Genomic DNA, 27,022 nt, shown 5'->3' on the forward strand with positions numbered 1-27,022 from the left:
ACGCACAACGGCTGGGTAGATCATGGGACATGAGACATGAGACATGATCATTATGCAGATTTATGACTTCAACACTTGAAACTGATAGTGTGACCACTCCTCCAGCGCCTCTCCGGGCGCACAGTCCGCAGCCCCTCTCGCACGATTTGTTGTTAACAAAGTTGTTTGTTTATGAGGCGCTTGGCTTGAATTATTGCTGGAAATTAACAACAATTTAGCGGTTCAGACTTGTCGCCAGCTCCAATAATCATTAGCAACGACACTTGCACTAGACAAAAGTCGGATATGTGCGAGTACGAGTATACCAAACAGATAGTACTCGTATATAATATGCATACGTACATATGTACGATTATGTATGTACCTATCTTAGCCAATAAGCCAGCATATACATATGTATGTATTTCCCATATCTACATATGTAGGCCTCTCCTCGCGGTTGGTCCAAGTGGGCGTCTCAAATTGACTTGAATTAATCATTTTGTCATAGTACTCAGCTCTAATTAAATTCAATTTAAACAAGCCAAGTGTCTCTGGGTAACGGCCAACGATCGATGGATCAGTCGATCGGCCAGTCAGTTCAGTTTTCTAAGCGTATGAAAAAATTATAAAATTAAATTATTACGAAATCTGGCCTAACCTCGAACCGAGTGTTAGGCGCTCTAATTGTTTTTATATGATTGGTGCAGGTATTTCATATTTATATATTATACAAGTATTTATGTTTTTATTGTTTATTTTTTTGAATTTTGACGCTGTGGGCAAAGAGAAAACCCACTAATTATAGGACGAAACTATGTAGAAAATTCATTTAAAAAAGGTCCCCTTACTGTAGCAAGGATTGGGTTATGTAAGGCCTGGGCTGGTTAGTTGAGATGTGATAGATTACATGCGGAATTTTTTGTAAGCTCTAATTACGCGTACTTTATCGAGCTATGTTATGTATGTTTACAAAAAATTGGATGTCATTTGGTCTAGGAAAAGAAAACATTCTTTCCCTAAAATGGTTGATAAAATACTCTCTCAAAGGCCCCTCATTGGAAACAAACATACCAAACATGTATACTATATGTACATTTGTGTGTGATAGACTTTTAATCTTAGGGCTAAGAAAATAGCTTGCATTTAAACAGACGGAAAGGCGGAAAGACGGACATGACATGGCCGTACAACTTTTCCAGAATCCCTAACAAATGGCCTGGGCCCCACCATGCAGCAGTCACAGACTGCGTGAGCTAGTTTTCCTAGCAAGCCAGTATCCCCACTGTCTAAATATGTGTAAATATCTGTGCTCCGCATCTGTGTAGACTGCAATTAAGTGCTAGTATCGAGAAATGTGACCAGCCGAGAGCCAGGCCCCTCTGACCGCCGCCTCTGCCGGACCACCTCCGCCTTGTATTTGTCGTTCGTCTGGTTTATTGCACTTTTGGCAGCTAATATTTATTAGCCATAATTATCGGTTGCCGTCGCTGGCTGTTCTAACAGTACACGATCTTTTGGGCACGGCTTCCGGGCCATGGAAGGCAGTAGTAGTACCCGCAACATGCAAATGACTCGCCCAGGCTTGGCTTGGCTCTGAGGAGAGTCGATTCGCACTGTAAGCTCATTCGATGGGAAAAAGCTAAGACATGATTGCATTACCGCCATGGCCATAAAAATGCCAGCTCATCTTTCACCATTCAAATCATCAAATGAAAGACTCCAGCCCGAACGATCCATCCTTCTCTGTCTTTCTATCGCGAAAAGCGGCACGGAAATTCTGACGTGCTTTTCTTTTTGGCATTGAATGAACGAAAGTACCAAAGTGAATGTCTGCTGCCACTGCTGCAACAGTAGCAACTTGAAGTCAGTTTGTGGCAGGTGGCCAGGCAGCAGCTTGGCTCCATCTTTTGGCCGGAAGCATCGACAAATTTGCACTAAATGGCGCCGTGGCACGCGCATCAGCATCATCATCATCATCATCAACGTAATCATCGTGGTGGTGGCATTCAACTGATTTATTTTCATTTTCGGTGATTAGCTGATTGTTTTTTTGTTGTTTTTTTTGTTTTTGTTTTCTTTTTGCTTGTTTGCTACTCCATTTGCTACTCCAACTGTTTTGGCCAAGTCGAAAAGAGCTCAGGTTCCGTTGATTTGGAAAATAAAATACAAATTGTTTAAATACACAAATGTACCTACATTTGACAATATGTACTCGTAAGTAGTGTACGCGTAGTGTACATATGTATGCGCTTTTTGCAATAGCTGCCACCATTTCGTATTCTGATTCAGATTCCGTTGGCGATTCCGATTTCTATTCCGAATCCATATGTCAATGGCTTCTGTGGGTTCTCACAGTTGCGCCACATTGTTTTTATTACAGTCGGCAGTCGGCTGCCGGTAATTAACTGCGATTTAATTATGAGTCAAAAAGAGGCCGAGAAATAAGGCTGGGCTTGTTCAGCCGTTGCCCAGTGCAAATATTTATTTGTGTGTTTTCGTTTCTTTGAAATTAAATGCAAATGAAGAGAGCAAAGCATGTCTGAATGTCTGAAATTGTTGCACGGTTGCGCATGCGTGTGACTTGATTACAACAACAAAATGTTGACAAAGACTTTTATTGGCAGGTAGCAAATAGCAAAAGCAATAGCAATAGCAATAGCAAAAGCAAAAATATGAAAATTACAGCGCCGCAAAGCAGAAAATAAAAGGAAAATGCACTGAATGCTCACGCATACCAAGCAAATTATAGAGGGGCCAAAAACCCGACCAGAGGCGAAGCTTGCGGTGCATCAGGGGAGGGGAGGGGAGGGGAGGGGAGGGGAGACAACAGGTGTATTCCACCTCGCGACATTCCATCGGAGGGTACCCAATTATGACACTTGTCATTACAACCACCATTTGAGTGTGCATAAAAGGGTTTACAAGAACAGTCTGATCGCCCACTCGATTGCCCTAGGAACCAAAAAGGAATCTCTTATACACACGGTTTTTTTTGATCAGTCATGGTATTTTTGTTATCGTTGGCCGATATCGAAACATATATAGGCACATAAATCGCATACAAAATTAAAAAACAAGTAGGGATCGTGCCCTCACGATCGATTGCTCCAAATGGTTAATATCTTGTATAGAACAGACATATATCAGAAGCAATTATAGTACATGTGGATGCCACTCAAAATATTGTTGGCAAAGGACTGACAGCAACAACGATCTGCCGCCGGACCTCAAGGTCAGCAAAGGCTTTCAATTCTGCGCTTGATCTTGTGGGGGACCATCAGAAAAAATTGTCGAGAGCCGTGTATTTGCTGATTTACTGTCGAAAATATTCGCTTACAACCTTGTGGCACGAAGCAAGGGAAGGATGGGAAGGCTCACATAAGGATAATCTTACAGATCTTCTTGGCGACCGACAACCCCGGAACTAGAATGGCGAATCAAAAGTTTTGTTTTTCGGTTTTATTTGAGCCAAGAGCCTCTAAACAAAAAACAAAAGCAAAAAGAAAATACAAGAAATACCCAAAAAGTAACTAAACATTTTCATTGTCAACGACAAAGCAGCTACTTATCGCATTTAATTGGGGCTACAATTGGGAGTATAATTTGTCTGTTTGCAGCTGAGACAGCGGAGACCAAAGACGGCAATTAAGCCAACGATTAACAATAATTTCGATGTGAAACACTTTAAAACGCCATAAAATAGACTTACCAGTATGGGACAAATGCCGTGCGCAGTTGGAATCGCAGATAGATAGGGGAGGGGGATGGGGTTGGTGATGGTGATGGGGAGGGGGAGAGGGAGAGGGACGTTGAGGTTGAGGGGAGCGATTTCGAGAACGCAGAGAATGTCCCACATTTGGTCATGGCACCACGAGCGCAGCTCGGCCCAAAAGTGGTCAAGAAGCGTGAGGCCAATTCGAGCCAAAAAAATGTGTACAACAGGATGCAATCAATGTCAGAAATGTAATCGCATGCGGAATCGAAGCTATTTATGAGCTTATGCCTCCGCTAGAATCCGCCGAATAATTGAAGGCAGTTGATTGCACAGGAAGCGCATAAATTGAGTCGGGCCGAATGAAATTGACATTTCCCAGAATCAAGAGCAGTCGGCTCCGATAGAAATCGTCGACATGTGCAGTCGACTTATGACAGCATCATTGTGGGGCAGCAGTAGACAGGCAACCGGGCAACCGGGCAGCCGGGCAGCTGGGCGGGACGGGACGGCATAAAAACAGATGGCGATCTTATCGGTTGACATGCGGACAAGTTGACCGATTGATGGGACCACCACTGCACGGACAGAGACTGCTGCAGCTTGTCCGGCTGCGTCCAACCTAAAGTTATCGCTGGCGATCGCCACGATTTGGACTTTTTTGGATCCAGATTTCTGTGATATGTCACTGCTACAAAAATATTTCAAAACTTCGCCCGGGCATCTGTGGCATCCACAATTTTAAAGATACGATAAAACCAAAAACGCAGAGTCGTAGAGGATGACTATATCTTCGAGAGTGCAAAATCTGAACCAGATCGTATAATTATTATAGCCAGAATCAAGGAAACAATTTCATTCTTTCTCGCTCTGTCTCTCTCTAACACACAGGTTTCATGGTCGGTTTTGCCAATTGCAAAATATGAGTTCAAGGATCTCAGAACCTATAAGAGCCAGAGCAACCAAATTTGGTATCCACACTCCTGTGATATCGGACCTTGACCGTTTTGTGTCAAAATTTCGACACACCCCCTTCCGCCCCCGCAAAGGACGAAAATCTGGGGCATCCACAAATCTCAGAGACTATCAACGATAGAGTAACCAAATTTGGTATCCGCACTCTTGTTAGATCTCACTATAAAACGTATATCTCACAATTTTGTCCCACCCCCTTTCGCCCCCACAAAGGACGAAAATCTGTTGCATCCACAATATTGAGGATACGAGAAAACTAAAAACGCAGAATCATAGATAATGACCATATCTATCAGATTGCTGAATCTGGATCAGATCAGATAATTTTTATAGCCAAAAGGAACAAATCAATTTGCAGTGGCTACGCAGCGCCCGACGTCACGCTCAGACTGATTTTCTGTCTCTCTCGCACGCACTCTTTGTCGTGTCGTTCAAATTAGCGGCGTCTGCCGGAGGAGAGCCATACTGACTAAGTATCGGGTATAACTGTAGAGTTGCGGTGTCCGCAGAAACTCACAACGTTCCCCCTCGTTAGTATTAGAATTGGTATTAAATTTAGAGTGGGAGCTGAGCTCCATGCTCCATGTGCCTGTGCAGAATGCAGATACATATATGCAGATATATATGTTTGTAGATGTGTGCAATATTTTTGTGCATATTGTAACCTTGAGTGCGTAGTCAAACCCGTTGCGGCCAGACGGGACGGGACGGGCATTATCTCTCCTTGGGTGAACATTTTCCGAGACTGGGCTGGCTGGCGGGGCCATAATTAGGCTTTAATTCATGCCAGTCGAAAAGCAAGCAGCACCGACTGAAAAACGCAAAACTAAATCCACTGAACTCGAACTGAACTCGAACCGAACTCAAACCGAACCGAGCCGCACCGAAAAAGTTGAAAGTTTTCATATAAATTCTAGTAAAGGGAAGTGACTAATATTGGATGTATGTATGTGTATAGTTGAGGCTTGGACTGGCTGAGGCTTGATTCGTTTTTGCACACATCATACTCTTTCGAGTATAGCGAAAGACACATATCACAGCATATCATATAGAATTACCGAACGCCGCGGCGTTAACAACACAATTAATACTCGTTTTCGTTATAGTTTTCGTTGGTTTCGCCGAACTACGAGTACAGCCAATTCAATTGGCCTAATGACTGCAACGAATTTGACAGCAGCCTCCAGACCTCAGAGTGGCCTGTACCCGTTCTCGGATATGTGCATATCCACAGATACGATACCATAACCATAGACATATTTGGATCTGTCGACGCAGCTAATCCATTGCGCGATGGTCGGCAGCAGATTGTTCGTTCCAAAAATATGTGAAAGGGCGGTCGCCGTCGCCCGTTTGTCTACGTGGATCGCATACACAAATACGAGTAAGGGTACCCCATACCATACCATACCATACCATACCATACCATATCATACTACGATATTCAGATCTACGCTTATATAGTCAGAGCCTACAAATCATTGAGTCACGCCAATGAAATTTACATAAATATGAGCATACAAACAAAGTAAGGAAACAAATGTTTAAAAAACCAAATGGATTCTTGCTCGCTCGACCATCAACGAACAAAGAATTACCTGGTTGGAAAGGAAAGTCGGAGGAACCATATAGGAGCCATATCCAACGATCATAGCCAACTGGCAGTCAGTCAGCCCAGTCGGATATTCCCTAGGGCCTAGGGTATCAAAAGTGCAATCCATTAGCCTGCAACAGGCATAAGGCCATAAAACTAGCGACTGACTTAATGGAGTCGTTTGAGCGACAAAATTGCTCCCTGCTGTCCCCTCCATGTCGACTAATTTCCCCTTGATTTGGCCACGCCTATGCCATATTTGCATCGAGCAGTGCACAAGAAACCAAAAACGACGAAATACAGTTACAAAATAATGCTAAAGTTCGTTTCTTAAGTCTTTCGCTTGGCCGCGCTAAAATTGCGCAAACAAATCGGAGGGAAAAATAAAATAAAATAAAATAAATCTCCTGAAATCCCCGAAATCATCAGACTCTTACTTTTATTCGCTAGTTCGTGCCACAGCACCAGCAGCACTGCCATCTGAACGGCCGCAACGGCCAATACAGCAAAAAGCTGCCAGGGCAAGTAAATTATTTTGCCGAGCCTGGGGATAATTGTTCGTTCGGCTATCTCAAATATGTTTCTTAGTTTTTCCTTCCCTCAAACCACCTCCACCACCACCGCAAGTGGTGCTCCAATTTAAAAGAGCGAAGAGGAAAAAAAAACACCAATCCCAGTATCGCAACAAAATCAAAAGTAAGAAAAAATGTCTAGCAAACATTTTTTCATCGTAATTATTGTTTTTAATCGATACTCGTACGGTTATCTGGGGGGACTAGTGGGCGTGTCTCATTCAGTCTTAGAATGCGGTAGAGAAAGGCCTGCCCAGACCCTGCCATCACCATCCCCATCCCCATCCCAAGCCCCGACCCAGCCCCAGCCCAGCCCCAGCACCAGCCCCCAAAAACATCGAATGGAATTCAGTGAAGCAAACAAATTGGTGCCAAGGTTGGCCCGAGACAACAAATAGAGTCCAAAGCCATAATTAGATCAAAAGTCATAATTTTTCTCGGTTGCTTTTTCGCGTCTCTCGTTGTTGCTCGTCGTAATTGTTGCAATTGTTGTAACAACAAACAAGCAACAAACCACAAAAGGTGCCCGTAATAAAAAGCCGACATAAAAAGGCTGAAATTTGAAGCCGAAAAAATCACTTTTACGTGTACGACTCGCTATCTATGTATCTGGGGGCATTTAATTTTGTCAAGCGACTCCAGCGGTGGCTGCTAGTCTGGGTCGGGTCTCTTTCGTGGCAATAGACTTCAAGTACAATACGAGTAGAGCACGTTTTGTGGGGCGATCGGTCAGACGGAGAGCTCGCTCTCAATTTAAATTTCATTGCACCATTTCCCGCTGCTTCCCGCTGCCACCCGCCGGACAAACTTTTAATTATAAATCTTATCTATCAATGAGCTATCTGCAAGAACGGAAAAATAAGTTAAGTTAAGGAAGGTGTTGCCGAGGATTAGTAGTCAAAGCAGGCGGGGTCGATGAAGGTGGAAGTTCACGGTATTGCCGCGGGGTTAGTCATGGTTCACGGAGGCGTCAACTATCCACTCACAAAGTGATTGGATCCCGATCGATTTGGTTAGATAAAGCAAACAAAAAACAGAAAACAAAAAACAGAAAACAAAAAACAGAAAAAAGCAAACTAGCAACATTGGATTGGAAAGTGAAAGACAAACAAAGTGGATTCGGTCGGTTCTGGGCTAGGTCTCTGGTCAAAAGGTTAGGATCGTGGAGGTGGGGCTGTCCCCGGTGTGTGGCACGAGAAAATCTAGTTCGAAACCATCCGCGAGTGGTATGGACACAACTTGGACCCCCCAAACACCACTCGGAAAAGAGCGACGTCCACACTCTTTTTCTTGTCTTGTCTTATTTGAAATGTGGTGCATCGTCAAACCTCAATCATTTTAACTGATTATAATCATGGCTTTTTTCGGCACCAAAACTCCCATGGACCATTAGCGAATAATGGTCTGCTATTCATTTCCCTCATTTTGGTGCCACTTACACCAATTCACACCACTTGACACCACCCAGATCCACTTCATTATGGAACGTATGGATCGTATGGAACGTAAGGAACGTATGGAACGTATGGAACAAATGACACGCGCTTATGCATCACACGAGACGCATCCTTGTATCGCATTCCTGATGGACTTTCGCTGTGTCCATGATAGGATCAGTTAAACCACTGGCGACGATGATGAATTTCAGCTACACTCGAAAACTTATACAAAATACACTTGCTGTTGTTTTTTATTAAAAACTGAGACTACTCCATTTGCATACTTAAAGCATGTTTTTTTTGTTTTAGAAAATGTTCACTGGCAAAAAAATATTTTTGAAATAATTCTTAGCTCCCTGGACCTAGCAACCTAGCATCAGTAACCTAGCATCTTAGGGAGCGGATCTTGAACAACAAATGCCGAAACAAATAAGCAGAAACAGTCTATCATGTGCTATGAACCTGATAGCCTATCCCCATTCGGTAGCACCACCCAACAGCAGCAATTGACACCACCTTGTCCCTGACCTGGCCTTGCCCCATCGATCAGTGAATTGGCATTCATTTGCAATGGGCCGACCGAGCTCTTCTATCATTATACGGTGACACCACCTAACGAACCAGAGATCCGACCCTCCCTCTGCACCACCGAACTGAGAACCGAGGATTGGTTCGTGCCGAACTGCGGGCAAATAGAGCATAGCCATGCCAAATGTTTGACCAACTGTGTCTGCGCAAATTTGAAAGTAATATTTTTGACTGATACTCGAGATGGACAGCCAAATGGATGGACGTGTTGCACCACAGCAGCACAGCACCACAGCGAGGGATCCACTCCGCCCCGCCTCGACCCGTGCAAGTGCAGTACGTACTCGACGTTCGCGCCACCTTATCGAGAGTTCTCGCATTGCTGACCCACGCGGTATCCATTGGATTTAGCTTCGTTGGTTTTGTTTTTGTATGTGGCGCGAGGTCTTGACATTGTACCTTGAGCATTGTCATGATTTTATGTTGCAGTGGTTGCTGCTCCAATCCGCTGGGGAGCCGGAGATTGCTGCTGCTGCTGCTGCTGCTGTTGCTGTTGCTGCTGTTACTGTCATCAGTAAATGTAAATGAAAAGCTGCCAAAGCAAATCAAAAGCAAATCGTTTCGCCGATTCGTAGGCACGGCCATCCAGCAGCGGACGTCTCCACACCCAGTGGGCGTTTCACATACGAGAGACCCAGCCGATCCAATCCGATCTCGTTGCTCTCGGCGCTGTTGCTCCAGATTGTGTGACTCATGAGTAGGAGAAGGCGAAGGAGAAGGAGAAGGAGAGCCGTGTGTGTGGCCCCCTTATGGCTGATCGGAACTGCTCGGAGCAGGGCTTTTGTGGAAAACAAAAGCCAAGACTCAATGCGGTGTAAAATGCAATTGCAAAACACTGGCAGAAACAACAGCAGCAGCACAGCAGCACAGCAGTACGGCACCACAGCACCACAGCACCACTGACTGGAATCGATAAACCAAATAACGCGCTTGAGTGGTTGTTCGTGGTTGTCAGTGGATGTTTGCTGGCTGATGGCCTCTGCTGCTGTTGCGCCATGGAAATTCTTGCCAAGGTTCATTTAGCTGGACATGCCTGCTTGCTTTAATTCGACTTTTTAATTCTGTTTGCTTTGTAGAAACGCCAAGTCGCTCCTGCACAGCGACTCGGAGTCTGCAGTCGGACACCCTTTGATGTTTTCGCCCAAACGGGTGCGATCCATAAATGATGACGCTTCACCGAAAATGTGGGCGGGTGGAAATTTGCATTGAAAATTGTCTTTGCTCTCGCAAATTGCGTAACTCATTGCATCTGGCAGATCGGAAAATGTTCGTGTACCAACATCCAACCACTATGCTTTCAGCCAGTTGTCGCCTCATAACATAATCATATCAGCATATCAGCTGAGTCGATATTGTAGTCTACTATGTAGTCCCCTACTCCACAGTCCATATTTTATTGGCTAGTTTTATATGTACAAGCCACAAAAGATTGGAAAATGCTGTTTGCACTTGATTGATCATATTTTTGAACTACGCGACCGAATCTCTATTTAAAAAATGTGATTTTAAATATCACACTCCTGTCACACGTATTTCCAATACATCGGTTGATCGATATGAAAGGGTCCACAGATCTACAGTTTTGGTCCCAGATAACTCTACCTTTCTTGCTGTTTTTTGTTTTATTTGTTCCTTTTGTCACTGCTTCAACTGTTGCTTCTGCTCATTTGCCATCGTAGCAGATCAGCTTGAATCTGGTGTGGTACTTCGTCATGTTGCAGTGGCATTTCGGTGATGTGAGCACTCCACATTGTCTCCGCTGGCGGTGGAGGTGGCGGTGGCGGTGGCGGTGGCGGTGGAGGTGGCGGTGGAGGTGGCATATGTCATGTGGCATGTGGGCGAAGCATAAACGAGTATGTGGCAGAGATAGACAACTGGCCATTGCAGTCGTCAGTTGGCAGTCGCCAGTTGCCATAAGATAAACATGGCCAAGGTGTCCGAGGCTTGAGGCTTGAGGCTCTTGGCATAATTATATACAAGAAGCTGTCGGCGGCAGAGGAGCAAAAGCAGCCGAGGGGCACAGCCGAGCGGCTACAGGAACAGCCACAGAAACAGCACCAGCTTCAGTACGATACCAGTTCGAGTACGGGCATAAGCGTAAGCAATAGCGCAAGAAAACAGTTTGCAATAACTTTTCGCTTACAAATTTGCCAAACAATGCAGATCGCTGGGCACGAATTTGCAGTTGGACTCGCCACCGCTCGAGAGTTTCTGTCTCGGTCTCGGTCTCGTTGTTGGTGTCGCTGTTGACTCGAGGTCCCCGGCTATGCTGCATTGATGGAACTTTTTCCACAGTGTTTGTGTGTTTGTGTGCGAGTGTGTGTGAGTGCGCCATCAACGAAGTGAGGGGCAATTATGGCTGCCCTGGGACTTGGTCCCGACTCGTGCCACGCGTCCGCATTTACAAGAGAAGCAAATTGTGTATGCGCCCCTTCCCCTTGCAACCGTCAGCAGTGAATTAGTGATGCGGCTGGCAGCAGCGGTCATCAGCTCAGATGCCGAATGGGGCTTTTCCATAGGTAAATCGCTAATCGGCACACCGAGGTTCTACTATGGCTCCAACACCAGCACATATGTACGTACATACATATGTATGTGCAGATCCCATAAAATGCCAGAAGAGGTTCGCCGATCTCCGAAATGGAACAACACTTTTTTGGGGAAGCCGCTGCAGCAGCACAGATTAAAAAGTTTGCGAACTTTTGCGGGGCTGACGATTTATTTTGGGTTTCTTGTTGTTTTTTTTTGTGGTAGCAGGTTTATAGCGAACACGGCAAGAGACCTGCAGAGAGAGACCTAAGAGAGAGAGAGGTCGGGGGGATCGGGAGAGGTCGGGAGAGGTCGGGAGAGGAAGAGGGGAAATGGGAACGGGAAGCTGTCCAAGCTATCCAGTTACCCATGCGCCTCACGCAGTTGCCGCAAAGCAGTCGAAACGAGAGCAAAAGTAGCCACTGCTTCGGCTGTCTTTACGGCTTAGCGCCCGTTGTCCATGATTGTCCCCATGCCCCACTCCACACAGCCACACAGCCACACAGCCACACAGCCACACTGCCACACTGCACTCCGTTCAGTCGTTCCAGTGTCCACGTACCAACATTGGCCTAATGTTGCACATTGTATGCCGCGCTGATCTTGTTTATTATGCAAGAAAGCTGCCAAAGTGAGCCAGAGACACACAGATATACGAAATGTACGAAAGCCAAAGCCAACCAGAAACAGAAACAACAAAAGGGGTAAAAGAAACAGCAAGAGCAACAGAAACTGCCTCAACAATCACAGAAAGTAAATTTACAAAAGTTTCAACTGAACAGCATGCCGAATAATCTGGATGAAAGCCAAAAGCAATGGATACTCGCGAGATACTAAGCAAACTATTGTATGTAATATCTTATGACAAACACCATACATACATATATGCATGTACATACATAATACAAATTTATTACTCTAGTATTAAACATTAAGATAACCATTAATTCAAGTTATTTAAGTTAAGAAACCTCAAAGGAACTTTCACGATTTTAGGTATAGTATAATCGGATGTAGTACATATTTACAACTTTACAACTTATTGGTGGACTCATCCATCAGCAGTAAAACGGATAAATCTAAGAATCGGAGAACAAAAGAACCCCCAGACTCCCAACCAAACGGAACGGCGATATCAGGAACGAAGCCAATCTCTAACCTAAACATGGAAGCCAATGTTTATATTAATTAATTTGAAAGTTAGAGCGCGGATACTGCTGCGCGTTCAGGAAATTTAATACAATAATCACTTACATACATTAAGTATTTATTTACAATGGAACTAAGGAGTCTTGCCGTGGCCATACCAAACATTCATTTTGTATTGGGTTGGATAGTAGCGTGAACCGGTAATGTGTTTGAACCAAAGTGTTTGCCATCACTTTCACCAGCACATGGAACTCTGTCCACATAAAGTGGCTAATTTGTTGGTTAATGTCCGACTGCACCCTTTAAAATCATCGTCATCGTATTACACATATGTATTACACATATGTTGTCCTACACCACATGATGCACCTGGTTTCACACCGATCAAATTCTTGGTAGTCTAAAAGTCGAAAATCGCGAAAAAAAATTCCTATTTGGATAGAGAACTGTGTGGCCCGTGCCAAGTACCGTTACACCTTTGGTTCATCGACACGGATAGCTCCTAACAATATGTACATACATCGCAATTTCGGGCTTTTGAAAAAATTTGAATCATAACACTGACTCTCAACTTTTTATCCAACTTCAAATCTTCCATAGGGAATTGAGATATCGAATATTGATATACCATATACCAGTATGTATGTATTTACATAACTATTTTATGATTTATTACCATTATCATTATCACATATTAAAGTAATTTCTTCAACTGAATTCTGAGAAAAATTCGACACTATTTCTGTCTTTCCTTGTTCCCGGCCGAAAAAGATTGAGGCAGCAAAAAGCAAATCCACATTTCCACAGTTCCAGAGTACCGATCGCCTTATGGCTGGGGAGCTCGCTCAGTTTTGCGTTCAAGCATGAGCTTCTCCAGCTTCTCTGAAGAGAGCGGAGCCTCTCCTCTCCTCCTGCAGAGAGCAGATAGCTTTATATGAGCAGCTAAACGTTTGCAGAGTATTGAACATGCAAGTCTCTATACCCTATGCACAATGTTCTTTACATAAACAAGCATACATTTCATATTTGATATATTCTAAGAGCCGCACCGATTGAAACCTAAATACGTATAATTTAATATAGAATCTTTTTTCGAATAAATATCAAATGATGTGATATTTATATTTATTTTGTATTTAAACATTTTTAAAAATATCAACCACCTTGGAGTGCGCAGGAGACGTCTGGGCGTACTTGGCAAAGGCAGCAGTCGGTCGAGTGGGCTATGAAGCGCGTAGGCCCAAATGTGAATGCAATTTCCTTTTTTCGCATATGGAACAACTCGACACTAGCAGGCAGCAGCTCAGACCGAAGAGTGACTACCAACAGACGCTGTTCTTTTCTGACATATGGAACTGAAACTGGGTCGGGTCAAAAGGTAAAAGCTGTTTAGTATTTTGTTCAGCCAGAGTCCGAGCCGGGCCTGGGGTTGAAGTCGGAGTCGGATTCGGAGTCAGGCAGAGAGGCCAGAGACGAAGTTTCCTACTCGCAGTCATGGCTCGGGCCCTTTTCTCTTTCATAGTAAGCACTATAATTTGTAGGCCAAGTTGGGCAACTGACCAGGGCCTTTATCACGGAGAGATGGGTAAAAAGGTGTTTTGCCTTAAATTCTGCATTCGTATATTCTCGAAAATTTCGATCGGACAGTTTGATTTGTATTCCTTTAGGTATCCCAGTATTCTAGGATGGTTTTGATTGGTCTTGGGCTAGTATGTTTCTGTAAAGTCACATGCACATACATACATATGTATGTATGTGCAAACATATTTGTTCTAAATTTCCACTTTTGGTGTAAGTACACTTTTTGAATCAATCAAGATTGCTGCTAATAATTTACTTTCTGAGATGCTGAGATCCCGTTCAAATTGGTCTGTCAAGAAAGGATTTCCCTTTTAGTATTTGAGCGTGTTCCCTGTTTTATCCTTATGTACGTATGACAAAAAACGGTTCAAGTCCTACTACTTGTGAGAATTGCTTCTCCTACATTATTTCTTCTATTATTTATGTATGATTTATATGATTTCTTCTCCTATTATTTATGTATGATTTATATGATTTAAAAATACACAAACACACATTTCCTTGTATGTCTGATTGACAAAATACAATATAAAATCTCTTTCTTTTAGGTAATTTTATTAAATAAATTTCTAGATTATCTAGAATATATGAGACCTACATACAGATGTATATACATATACATATTAACAAAATCATGCAGTACTTCAAAAAGTTCTCCCAAAGAATAGCAAGCAGAATGTTCCGTCTCTGTACCTTATAATTGTTTTTCCAATTTCAGTCACAGCCTTGGCCTTGCCTCGATTCCGCAATCCAGTTAACTTACGAATCATCCTTTAGTTCAACCGGACTTCCTCCAAAGACCGACCCTCACAGAAAAGAGCAGAGCGGCTACCCAGCCAGCTCTGAGCTTTCATGGGCAAGGTCGTCTTTCAGTTCAGAATGAACATCAGATGACCGTCTAGATGGTTGCGGTTCAGTGGGATCGGAAGTGTTTCACTGTTTCGTCTTTAGGGTTTCAGGCTGGTCAGCCCAACCCAGCACAGCACAGCACAGGCCAGGCCAGCGTTGCAGAACTGCATCAAAGTGATCGGAGAGATCAGCTAGGTTGGATGTTTATATGCATAAGTAGAACAATGGTGGAATCAGGTCATTCGCTGGCTAAGCGCCTAATAACTTTCAGTTCGCAAGTCTCGCTATGGCTTGATAAGCTATTATTTATCAGAGACGTATTTCAACGCAATATTACGGGCGTGCATATAATGAAAGCAAAATACAAATAAATCAGCTTACCTCAATCTCAAAGTGTCCCCACGGCCGCGTGATTCCTCCGCCACTCCAACGCAGGTCTATAACAGAACAGGTTCAATTTTGAATTTTTTTGGGACCGAGTCTGCTGTGATTATTACTTTTTACTTTTGTATGTTTTGTACACTTGCAAGGGGCGAAAAATATTCTTTTGGATTCTTCGGACTGCACAATAAGCAACTGATTTAATTTGCATACAAGAAATGTGTTTCTCGTTCTTATAGATATACACGAGTATATATTATTTTTCCCGTCTGTGCGCGAGAACAACAAAAATATGAGTAATTAATACCAAATTCACCAAGAAAAACACGGCCAATTTGCATAATCAAAAAAATAAGTGAAAAAAAAATTGTTCTGAAAGCAAAATCGTTGCGATTAACAACAATTCAATTCATTACAAAACCATTAGCCGAGAAAGTAACAATCCGTCGATGGCTCTGGCAAAAATCACTGATCATTGGGAAATTTCACTCAAACATTCCAGATGTATCGTAATCGTAATCCCACGTACTATACATACACGAGTATATTTGATAATTTTATTTTATAAGGCACTGCACTTCACACCCGTTCAGTGAGCTACACTTCTCTGTGTTAGCTCCTCAGTTAGCGGGGCTGCCGGCGTTCGTCAAGCACGGGCTTTAGCATTGGGCTTGGGAGGGAGGTCGTCAGCTCTGGCCGAAAGCTCAACACTGATTGGCGAGGCAAGCGCCAGCCGCACGATAAAACTCAAGCGAAACAGTCGTTCCGAATGTCTGCTGGAACGACTGGGAGCGAGTGGAACAGGGCAAGATCGGGACGTGATGGAAACGAGACTGGCAGCGAACGGGGCAAGGTGTGCCTAAAATATGCTAATAATAGGCCTCTGAAATATTAGGCTCTGGATTAGCCTGCCAGTGGGTGTTGGAAGCCAGTCTGAGATTTTCGCAAATATCTGAATACGAGTTTTTGCGGCTTCGATCAAGACTGGAGGCTCTATATAGGTAATTCATGAAATTTTTTACAGAAGATCATTCAATTTTATTTTGAAATTGTTCTTTAGAATAGAATTATGATGGAAGATGTTCGACAGAAGATGTCCGAAATGAATTTAGAATTTTTGAATGGAAGTTAAAGGACCATTTAATATTTAAGTTTTAAGAAAATGTACACATGTACATACATTCAAGCATTATTTCTTTATAATAAATTTTAGTAAAACATTTGTCACTTATGAAAAAAAAGGAAAAAAAATTTCACAGCTCATTCTTTTGTAGCAATTTTTATACTCTCACCTTCTGAGACTTCCTCAAATTAAATAATTCCACCTGAATTGCCTTCTGTTTTACGTTTTTATTCTATAATTTAGGCCCAATGATACACAAGTACAAAGACGGAAGTTGCAATGCACAAAAGGAAAATCAAACCAATAATCGAAATCATTAGACAAAGGAAAACTAAAGTAATGGCTGCAATGACTCCGACTACAATGACGAAAAAAATACTGGTCCGATCGAATCTAATTGGTGGAGCGGGTGGCAAGGTGGTGCGATGGTGCGGTGGTGCGGTGTGCTGAAGTCCGTTGGGTGCGGCGCCAACGCTAAACATAACGGCACAATTATAATCGACTTCAGATATGTATGAACGGTAACAGTTCGCATATGTATATTATAGTTTTACAGTTTTTTCCTATCTTTTTGCCACATTCTCCAAGGACAAACAACATTTTAGTGAGCGACGACGACGACGTCGCCGCCGGCGGCTAGCAGCACCAGTAAACCAAGATTGATCTACAAAACTTCAGCTCTGAGCCGAGTTTTTCGCGTTGCCAACTTTCCTTTTTCTATCTATGTATATCTGTATATGTGTGTCTGTGTTTACAAAGTGTGCGGGCGCGCATTAAAACAAAAACAGATACTGCAAAAATAAAGGAAAACGAGGGGGAACGTTGTGAGTTGCTGTGGACACCGCAACTCTACGGTTATACCCGATACTAAGTCAGTATGGCTCTCCTTCGGCAGACGCCGCTAATATTAAACGACACGACAAAGAGTGCGTGCGAGAGAGACAGAAAATCAGTCTGAGCGTGACGTCGGGCGCTGCGTAGCCACTGCAAATTGATTTGTTCCTATTGGCTATAAAAATGATCTGATCTGATCCAGATTCAGCAATCTGATAGATATGGTCATTATCTATGATTCTGCGTTTTTAGTTTTCTCGAATGTGCAATATTGTGGATGCAACAGATTTTCGTCCTTTGTGGGGGCGGAAGGGGGTGGGGCGAAATTTTGAGATACACGTTTTATAGTAAGATCTAACAGAAGTGCGGATACCAAATTTGGTTACTCTAGCCTTAATAGTCTCTGAGATTTTTGAATATCCCCAGATTTTCGTCTTTTGCGGGAGCGGAAGGGGGTGTGGCGAAATTTTGAAACAAACTCGTCTCGGTCCGATATATTAGGAGTGTGGATACCAAATTTGGTTGCTCTAGCTTTTATAGTCTCTGAGATCTAGGCGCTAATGTTTTACTCTAAGCAAAGCCGCCTATGCTACGTGTGTGTTAGAGAGAGACAGGGCGAGAAAAAATTAAATTGTTTTCTTGATGCTGGCTATAATAATAATACGATCCAATTCAGATTCCGCAGTCTTAAAGATATGGTCACTCTCTACAATTCTACGTTTTTGGTTTTCTCATATCTTTAAAATTGTGAATGCCACAGATTTTCGTCCTTTGTGGGGGCGGAAGTGGGCGGGGCGAAGTTTTGAAATATTTTTGTAGCAGTGACATATCACAGAAGTCTGGATCCAAAACATCGTTGCTCTAGCTCTTATAGTCTTTGATCACTAGGCGCTGAAGGGGACGGACAGACGGACGGACGGACAGACGGACAGACGGACAGACAGACAGACAGACAGGGCCCAATCGACTCGGCTATTGATGCTGATCAAGAATATATATACTTTATGGGGTCGGAAACGATTCCTTCTGGACGTTACACACATCCACTTTTACCACAAATCTAATATACCCCAATACTCATTTTGAGTATCGGGTATAAAAATCGACCAAATCCAATGCTCTACGCGACAAAAAGGTGTGGCAACCTCGCAACGTTCTGTTTTTCAGAGGGTGTGTGCGTGTGTGTGTGTGTAGAGGAGCTACAGTTACACTTGCATTTACATTTACAGTTTACAGTTTACAGTTACAGTTACACTTGCATTCACAATTTCAAAAGCCCCCAGCTAAAATGGCATAAATAACAAAATTGTTTGGCTATTCAGCAGCAGCTTGAAAACAAAACTCCAAAAACAAAAGCAACAAAAATAAAAGCAAATAGACGAAGAAAATTTGTTTCCGATCAGCGAAGTTTTTGATACCCTTGACGTCCAGGGTACATCCATAATCTGTCAAGAAAAGAACACGCGCTGATTTGTGGTTTTATTTTGATATATCAGCCACGGATGGGACTTATTTTCAAAAGCTTTTGGCGAGCTCGCATGCAATTGAACATGTGTGTGATCTTTGTAATTGTTTTCGATCATTAACTGAAGATAACTTTCTGTCTACTCCCAATTTATTGAAGACTTATTTTTTTAATGCAAAGAAAGGTCCTATGGCAATAATATAGATGCATATTCTACTGACTATTTTGAGCGATAATTAGCGAAAAGTTGGCGTTTGTAGCCGTAATACAAAATTGTTTTGATTTTTATTTATGCACTGAAATCATTGAAGAAGTAGTGCATATTATTTTCCCACTATCCTAATCTCCTCCTAGCTATCCTACCTATCTGAAAGGTCTTTTCACTTTCTTTGGTTTCCATCAATTCATTAATAAATACTGTAGTTAGCCGGAGCAGAAGGCAGGCGGCTTGAAAGGAAGCTACAGGAAGACTATAGCTCAATTTGTTGATTCTATAACCCTTCTAAATAAATTCAGGCAGTTTTTGGCGTTGAGCAGCTAATCCAACAATGAAGTCAGCTGATAATAATAATAATAATACTTATTTCATATTTATTTAAAATACTTTCCCAACACTTTGGACTCCTTACCACAGGTGTTTATTGCGTATTGTTCAGATACTTTGCGAAGAAAAATCTTAATCACGGATCGCAGATTTGTTCGTCTTCAAAAAGATGACGAGCTGGATTCAGCAGCTGACTCTGATTACATTCTAAATGGATTTCTTTACTTCTTTACTTATCCATTTTGAACAAAATGAAGATACGAAGTTATGGTTACATGGGAGCTGAGGGTGGGCGTGGTCTGATCGGATTGAAATGTATTCCAGTTTATGTATATTCAATCCATGCCTATGAAAAGTGTACATTTTTGGAACTTATCCCGGATAACGGGACGTTGAACCATAGTGCGGGGTAAGAAAAAATCTTTTTTTTCATTCAATTTTGGCGCTTGCCATGTTGCTTGGAAAAGTATTCAATGTTTTGGTGACACTTCACTTTTTGGACGTAGATTTAGAATTGTAATCGCAATCAAAACGGGGCGTTCTTTTGGCGTTGTTTGGTTTTGCGCAAAACCAAAATTTATGGCTAGCCACTTACCCAGCAACAAGGTCAGAACACTTCGAATTGGCGGCTGCGACTGTTGGTTGCGGCTGGTGCTGCTCCAGCCGCGAGCCAGGAGTAGAGCCAACAGGTCGAAGAAGCAGGAGCCGGTAGCCCATGAGTCAGCGACGGCAACTGGGGTTTGACTTTGATTTATTGCACCTTTGTGCTAATATAAATCAGCGACCAATTGCACGGTCCCAAGGCCGCTAAACCACAACAAAACTTTATACAACTGAAAATGGCACTGGTACTTGGTACTTGGACCTAACCCTAACCATGACAACCATGCCAACCAACCGAACAACCGCAACAAAGGTCAAGTCAAGTGAAATTTAAGCGCCTTGGCTTAAGGGACAAAAATGAGAAAGCAAGCTGAAGAAGAAAACCGAATAGCAAATAAAATTATGTCAAAATTTGAATTAGCAGCTGGGAAAAAGAGCAGACAAGACAATGGTGGTGCATAAATTAATTTTTCTATCAGCTTGCAGCTGCGGAAAAGTGCACCCAACATCTGCAGGGGTTTCACTTTCGTGTTTTCCATGTGGTGACGGTGGTATAAGTAGGTGGTGGTGGCTCAGTTTCATACTGAGAGACGAAATGTTGCGGCCGTGAATTGAAGTGGCGAGAATTGTTTCTGTCAAAGAGATAAGGCAGTTGACAGAAGCTGTGCACAACCGCACAACAAATGATTTTCTTTTTTTCTGCGGTTTTGCCCTTGGCGTGCGGTGAAAATGCTTTCTCGTCAGGCGAGAGCGCTCAGAAGAATGGGAAAATGGCAAATGATAAAATATGCAACCGTGAAAATTGGTTTTTATTATCATAACACATTTTCCGAATGTGTGCCATGTGCCATGCGTACAAAATAGTTGGATGGATTTCATTTTGAAATACCGCCAACCAAGTTATCGATTAATACTTATTGAAAAGTATCGAACTGTAGGCAACTACTTTATATATTTTCATATACTTATGTAAACTAGTTTGTATATTTTTATAAGTAAAGTTAGCTAAGTCAAACTTTGCCCAAAATATGAAAACAGCCTCTTCTGTACATATACTCAGTTTTCTATTTCTATAGCAACTTAATAATTTTCAGGTTTTTCAGGTTTCGAATCTCCCGCCAACTCTCTATGTTGAAGAGAGGCCGCAGAAGTGCGATAGAAAGTATCGATATGTGAGCAGCTGTTTCACTCGAATTTTTTGTTGATACTAAAAATAAAAAAAATTTAAAATCAATGTGTTTAAATGAAGGTATATTTACGGTATATTTTGAAAGTGAGACCGTATATTTTGGTATATCCGTCCGTCCGTATCCGTATCCAGAAATCTGTGATATGTCACTGTTACAAGTGTATTTCAAAACTTCGCCACGCCCCTTTGCGCACCCACAAAATCTGTGGCATCCCCAATTTTAAAGATATGAGAAAACCAAAAGTTTCTTCTAGACTGAACTAGATCGTATCATTATTATAGCCAGAATGATGAAAACAATTTCATTCTCTCTCGCTCTGTCCTTCTCTAACAAACACGTTTCATGGTCGGCCTTGCCTATCGCAAAAAGTGAGCGCCTAGATCTCTGAGTCTATAAGAGCTAGAGCAACCAAATTTGGTATCTACACTCCTATGTTATCGAACCTGTACAAGTGCATTTCAAAACTTCGCCCCACCCCCTTCCGCCCTCACAAAGAACGAAAATCTGTGACATCCACAATACGGGAAAATTAAAATCATAAAGAATGACCATATCTACCAGATTGCCGAATCATGATCAGATCGAATTATTATTATAGCCAAGAGTAACATATAAATTTTCGGTCGCTACGCAGCGCCCGACGACACGTTCAGACTGATTTTCTGTCTCTCTCGCATTCACTTTTTATCACTCAATGTTACGCGGTGTCTGCCGGAGAAGAGCCATATTGACTAAGTATCAGGCATAAATGTAGAGTTGCGGTCGCAGCAGCAACTCATTATTTATTATGATTATTCATTATTGCAACTTGCAAGTCACACAGTCGGAAAATCATTTACAGATCGGTGTAGTGCATAATAATTCACTTTTACAATGAACAATGAGACGGCGCCATTATATTATAGTGCGGAGACAGTCCGACGTTTCCTCACCTGGCCGCTTGTCAACGAAGCAGTAGAGTCAGCATTGAAGGCAGTTGTGTCTTCAGAGAACCGTCCTCCTAATGCAGCCTATGTGAACCAGCCAAAGAGGAGCATCACCGCGTGCAAGGATCCGGGCCAAGTCTTGCTCACGATGCCCGCCTTTGTGGGCAACTTCACGCTGCCCTCGGATGGCTATGTTGGGGATGCGGCCAACGTTACACGCTCGACATTGGCCTGCAAGGTGGTTTCCTCGTTCAGTTCTAATCCTCAACAAGAACCGCCGCTGCCCAGCATAAATGCAAACATCTTACTCTTCAGCATTCAGACTGGAGAGCTGACTGCAATTATGGCTGGCACAGATGTAACTACCTGGCGCACAGTGGCTGCCTCAATAGTGGCCACCAAGTACCTCTATTTTCGTCGTTTTGGCCCTAGCGCCGAGCACGATCGGGAGATAACGGTTGCAATAATTGGTTGCGGAGTACAGGGAAAAATGCACGCATCGGCATTTTGTTCCATGTTCAAAGTGAAGCAATTGAATCTATTTAATCGCAGCACTGCCAGGGCCTTTGAGCTAGCCGAGCAGATGAAGCACGAGCTTGGATGTGCGAGACAGACAAAAATTAATGTATGCAGCAATCCAGAACAGGCTGTGAAAAGCGCCGATGTCATTTGCATTGCCACTTACTCGACGGAGCCGCTGATCTTTGCATCAGATCTGCGCGAAGAGGGATCTGTCCACATTAATGGTTGGTCCAGCATTTCAAGCACTGAGTTCCTTTCGTTTAAAACGCATTTGCTTTGCCTTTTTTCCATGCAGCTGTGGGCGCAGGCGAAATCCACTACTCGGAGGTGGCGACAAATATATACGAACGTGCCCAGGTCTATGTAGATTGCTTTGCCAATGCCGAAAGCGAGTTGATTGGCCTTCTCGCGCCTATTACCGCCGAGTTGGGATCAGTCATCAACAGTGGGCATTATCCCGAAGCGTCAGACATCACCATTTTCCAGTCCATGGGTTCGTAAGAAGTGAAGTCCGTAGTGTTCGTAACATATCCGTACAGCTCTGAACTCTGTTTTCAGGAATGGCTTCTGAGGATGCTTGTGTGGCGCAGGCCTTGCAGGACGCTTTCCTGTCCGGCGTCAAGTAATACAGCCCGTCGTCTTTTTACAGCCCCAAACGCTTGTGATAAATAGCTAGACATGTGCCCTATTTAGAAATGACGGAGCTGAAATGTTTATGTTGAGGCATTTATGGCAAATAATAAATATTTCATGTATATAAAAATCAATTGGAAACGTAACAATCTGTGTTTACAAACTACGCAATGCATTTAGCTTAGCATCAGCATTAAAGTTTACTTCCAAATCACAGTCACATTTGTGTCTTTCTCAATATCCCGCTCAATGGTGCAGGGTGAAAGGCCCGTCTTGCAGCAGATCTCGTCAAAGCTGATGAGGCCCGTGTACATCTTCTGGCGCCCGGATGGCACCGATCCCGTGAACACCGGATACTTGTGGATGCATCGGATGAACTTGTGCTGCAGCCCAAAGATGACCATCTTGCGCTCATCGATGTTGTGATGCTGGGGACACAAGCGCTGGCAAATGGCTCTCAGTGTCACGCCGTGCGTCATCGAAGCATAGAACTGGAAGATACGCTGTACGCTGGGCAGGGTTTTGTCGGGTTTGAGCGCCACGTACTTGCGACAAGCGTTGCTCAGCGATGCACTCTGGATTAGGTGCTTTAGGTTCTGGGTCATGTACACGTTGCTGTATTTGAGGATGGGCAGCAGTTGAACCACACCGTAGTAGACCAGATTCTGTATGCATGACTTGACCAAATCCGTTTCCACGTCCGCCTCTGCGGCGATGCGCGCTACATGATTGATTCCATTGATATAGGGCAATATCTGGATAAGAGGGAGGTATAAGTGAAGAACTTTAAAAATGTGTCAAAATTATATTTCATTGGCTAACCTGCTGCGTGGTTAGGTCCCAATTTTCTAGCGGCGTGTCACGCAGATTAGCAAGCAATAAAGGCACCATGTGATCCTTGACCGCAGGAGGATCCGGCTTGTGCATCACAATCTTCAGATAAATCGTATTGTCGCCCTCCACAATGGTGGCCACCTTGCGCTCGTTCAGGTCCCTGAGCACGGTCTGGAAGATATTCTGCAATCTCCGCTTGTCGTCCTCGCGCGACAGAAAACACGATTCCTCCTCCATCATGATAAGGTACTCCGATAGCTTCTTCACTACGGGCTCATATTGCACAGACCGGGCCCGCGAATCGCAGACGAAGCACAGGTTGAATAGAAAGGCATTACGAGCGTACTTCTGCTGATCCTGTATGCCCACCGGATAGCCAACAATCTTCACGTCCATGGCGTTCACGGTCAAGATGCAGCGCTGCAAGTGCTGCTTGGGAATGATGTACACGTTGATGGCATCGAAGACATCCTTGGAGATGTAGTTATCAGGCACCTGCGGGGCCAAACCAGGTTTGTACGAAAGCTGGTTGATGGAAGGATTGAACGTACTCACTTGGCAGCTTATCTTGCAGCCAGCTGTGGCATGGAATTCGCTTAGAAATATGCACCGTATTTTGCCGTCTGTGCTACCGGCACTGCTCGTGCCAGCAGCGTCATTCGTGTGGGAGTGCATTCTTACCGCTGGTTCACCGCTATCTCCTCATTTTTGGGCAACGATTTTGTGATCCTCTTCTCATTCGACGAGCCGAGAAACATTTATATCAGAATATCTGGCAGCGTAGCCCTGAGTCAGAAGGGAAGGCGTTAGTGCAAACAGATGCTAACCATTATCGATAGTATAGTTTTCAAATCATCAGTGCTGTGTTGTGCTGTGCTGCAAAACGCGTGTTCAGTGGCCAGTGTGCAAAATATTTCACTGTGCAGCAGAAATTCGTCTCGAATTGGGTATTATTATTTAGCAAAATTAAGCAAAATGACAAACGAAAACATTAGCGTGAGTACAAATGTCGCCGAACGTCTTAAGGTGGGCATCCGCGAAGGCGTCACCTATCCCATCGTGATGAAGTACTGCGGCCACTGCACCATGCCCATCGAGGTAGGATTCATTACATTTTAGGCCGGAAATTTTATTTATATGTTAGATTCAATGATATTTACAGTATTGCGAATACTATCCGGAATATGAAAAGTGCAAGGAATGGCTGGAGCGTAATATGCCCGATGACTTTGAGCGCCTTAAGATCGAGGAAGAGCAGGCTGCTGCCGACGGCACTGACGATGACAAAAAGCGCCAGAAGCGCGGGGGCAAGGGACTGCTGCGTGTCAAGAAAAAGGAGGATGTCCCCAAGCGCATCTGTGTGTCCCGAGCTGCCCGCGGCAAAAAGAAGTCTGTGACTGTAGTCACCGGCCTGAGTACCTTTGGTCAGTCCTTTCTTGATTCCCTTATTCAATGTTTTTACTGCATATCCTTATTTTGTTTATTTTCGTAATTTCTTACAGATATTGATCTCAAAGTGGCTGCAAAATTCTTTGGCACCAAATTCGCGTGCGGCTCGTCAGTCACTGGCGACGATGAAATCGTCATCCAGGGCGATGTCAAGGACGATTTGTTTGATGTCATACCCGATAAGTGGTCAGAAATCGACGAGGACGCCATCGAGGACCTTGGCGATCAGAAGCGTTAAGCGCCAAAAAGTTTCACTAGCAAGCAGCACATATTTTTGTCTTCTTTTATACGCTACAATAAAATATTAAACGTTAAATTACTTAAATGCTATTTCTTCTGCTGTTCCTGCTGCTTCTCGGCTTGCCCATCTGCCTGTGCTGACGCCGGTTGCTTTTGCTCTGGTTTTTTTTCTTTGGAAGAAGACTGGGTTTGGGTTTGGGATTGCTGTGGCAGCTGCGGCGTTGTTTCCACTCCGTAAAAGTGCTTGTATGTCAGTTGGATGATTTTCTCGTTCTCCTCGTCCGTCAACGGAGCTTTGTTGTCATCAATCAGCTGCATTATGCAAATGAAATTTGAACGCTGCTGGGGTATATATTAATCTCACATTATCTCTTACCAATTGCGTGTGCAGCGGACTGGTTGGCGGATCGTTCACCATTTGGAGTACTTCGTGGGACTTCAGGCGATAGCTGGCTAGGTCTTTTACGTAGTTTGTGATGGACTCACGTGTCTGAGTCTTGCAGGGCGACTCTTCCAGATATTGCAGGGCCTGAAAGAAAAATGCCATACGCTCTTCGGTGTCGAAGAATAAGGAATTTACAGTAAGTACTTATACCATACCTCATAGGTTACTGTGGCCAGGTTACGCATTCCAAACTTCTTTTTGGTGCTTTTGATTTTCTGGAGCACCTGCATCACCTCCATGTTCGTTAGGTACGAGTAGGTAGCATTGACACTGAAAGAGTTAAATAATTATATGGATTATCTGCTTCTTGTATTCAATAACTCACGTTTCCATTGTGATGAAGCGGTCGGCTTTCTACACAAAATGTAAACATATTGTAAGTGAACTAGTTCCTATGGAACCAGTTTATTTTCAACGACCAAAAATATCGCGTTTTCAAACACAACCTAGTAAAATATAAATAAAAATAGTGTGTAATAATTGCTGTTCTGTTCGTTGCGTTGAAGAATATTTTTTTTTTCGATTTGCAAATTTATTTTCTTGTTCATAGCAAGGGAATAATAATTGACTCAATGTTGGCGCCAAAACCTATATGACATTACGTTGATCTGGCCACACTTGTAAAACACTGTATCTCTGTCAAATTGAATCGAACCAACGGTATATTTATTTCATCAATTTATTAATTTTCATTTTGTTATGGGCGGTTTTGGAGAGAGCCGATAGGTATCAGGGCTGGAGAAGAAAGTGACAGCGGCATCTATAGTGGCTCCTGGGAAGCAGTGGCAGAGTTGCGTGGGAGAAAAGGAAACGGGGCAAGGAAGAAAAAAAAGGAGAGTTTTTCCGGTGGAGAATAGTGGAGG

The 27,022-nt window shown here is 43.3% G+C and overlaps 5 protein-coding genes across 5 annotated transcripts in view; 2 read left to right on the forward strand and 3 right to left on the reverse strand.

Annotated features, from left to right (window-relative positions):
• The window catches only part of LOC108151681 (mucin-5AC), a 43,049-nt gene extending 26,987 nt beyond the window's left edge, over positions 1-16,062 (reverse strand). Inside the window, exons 1-2 of the mRNA XM_017280424.2 lie at positions 15,890-16,062; positions 15,352-15,407 (exon numbers count right to left, since the gene is read on the reverse strand). The gene's annotated coding sequence lies outside the window, so the exon portion shown is untranslated. The remainder of the gene's footprint in view (positions 1-15,351; positions 15,408-15,889) is intronic.
• Positions 16,063-21,318: 5,256 nt separating this feature from the next.
• LOC108151684 (ketimine reductase mu-crystallin) lies at positions 21,319-23,325 on the forward strand. Its single transcript, XM_017280428.2, has 3 exons — positions 21,319-22,782; positions 22,854-23,051; positions 23,117-23,325. The coding sequence occupies exons 1-3, from the start codon at positions 21,984-21,986 to the stop codon at positions 23,182-23,184; spliced, it is 1,065 nt and encodes a 354-aa protein (XP_017135917.1). The 5' UTR covers positions 21,319-21,983; the 3' UTR covers positions 23,185-23,325.
• On the reverse strand, positions 23,271-24,818 carry LOC108151683 (GATOR complex protein NPRL2). Its single transcript, XM_017280427.1, has 3 exons — positions 24,581-24,818; positions 24,014-24,520; positions 23,271-23,946 (listed from the first exon to the last, which is right to left on the reverse strand). The coding sequence occupies exons 1-3, from the start codon at positions 24,698-24,700 to the stop codon at positions 23,392-23,394; spliced, it is 1,182 nt and encodes a 393-aa protein (XP_017135916.1). The 5' UTR covers positions 24,701-24,818; the 3' UTR covers positions 23,271-23,391.
• Positions 24,819-24,898: 80 nt separating this feature from the next.
• Positions 24,899-25,799, forward strand: LOC108151685 (density-regulated protein homolog). The gene is made up of 3 exons (XM_017280429.2): positions 24,899-25,123; positions 25,188-25,449; positions 25,528-25,799. The coding sequence occupies exons 1-3, from the start codon at positions 25,001-25,003 to the stop codon at positions 25,710-25,712; spliced, it is 570 nt and encodes a 189-aa protein (XP_017135918.1). The 5' UTR covers positions 24,899-25,000; the 3' UTR covers positions 25,713-25,799.
• LOC108151687 (DNA-directed RNA polymerase III subunit RPC9) lies at positions 25,744-26,590 on the reverse strand. Its single transcript, XM_017280432.2, has 4 exons — positions 26,485-26,590; positions 26,315-26,429; positions 26,091-26,243; positions 25,744-26,026 (listed from the first exon to the last, which is right to left on the reverse strand). Exons 1-4 carry the CDS (start codon positions 26,490-26,492, stop codon positions 25,802-25,804), a joined length of 501 nt encoding a protein of 166 aa, XP_017135921.1. The 5' UTR covers positions 26,493-26,590; the 3' UTR covers positions 25,744-25,801.
• Positions 26,591-27,022: the final 432 nt, after the last annotated feature.

This window comes from Drosophila miranda, chromosome XR (assembly GCF_003369915.1).
Source record: "Drosophila miranda strain MSH22 chromosome XR, D.miranda_PacBio2.1, whole genome shotgun sequence".
NCBI classification, from domain to species: domain Eukaryota; kingdom Metazoa; phylum Arthropoda; class Insecta; order Diptera; family Drosophilidae; genus Drosophila; species Drosophila miranda.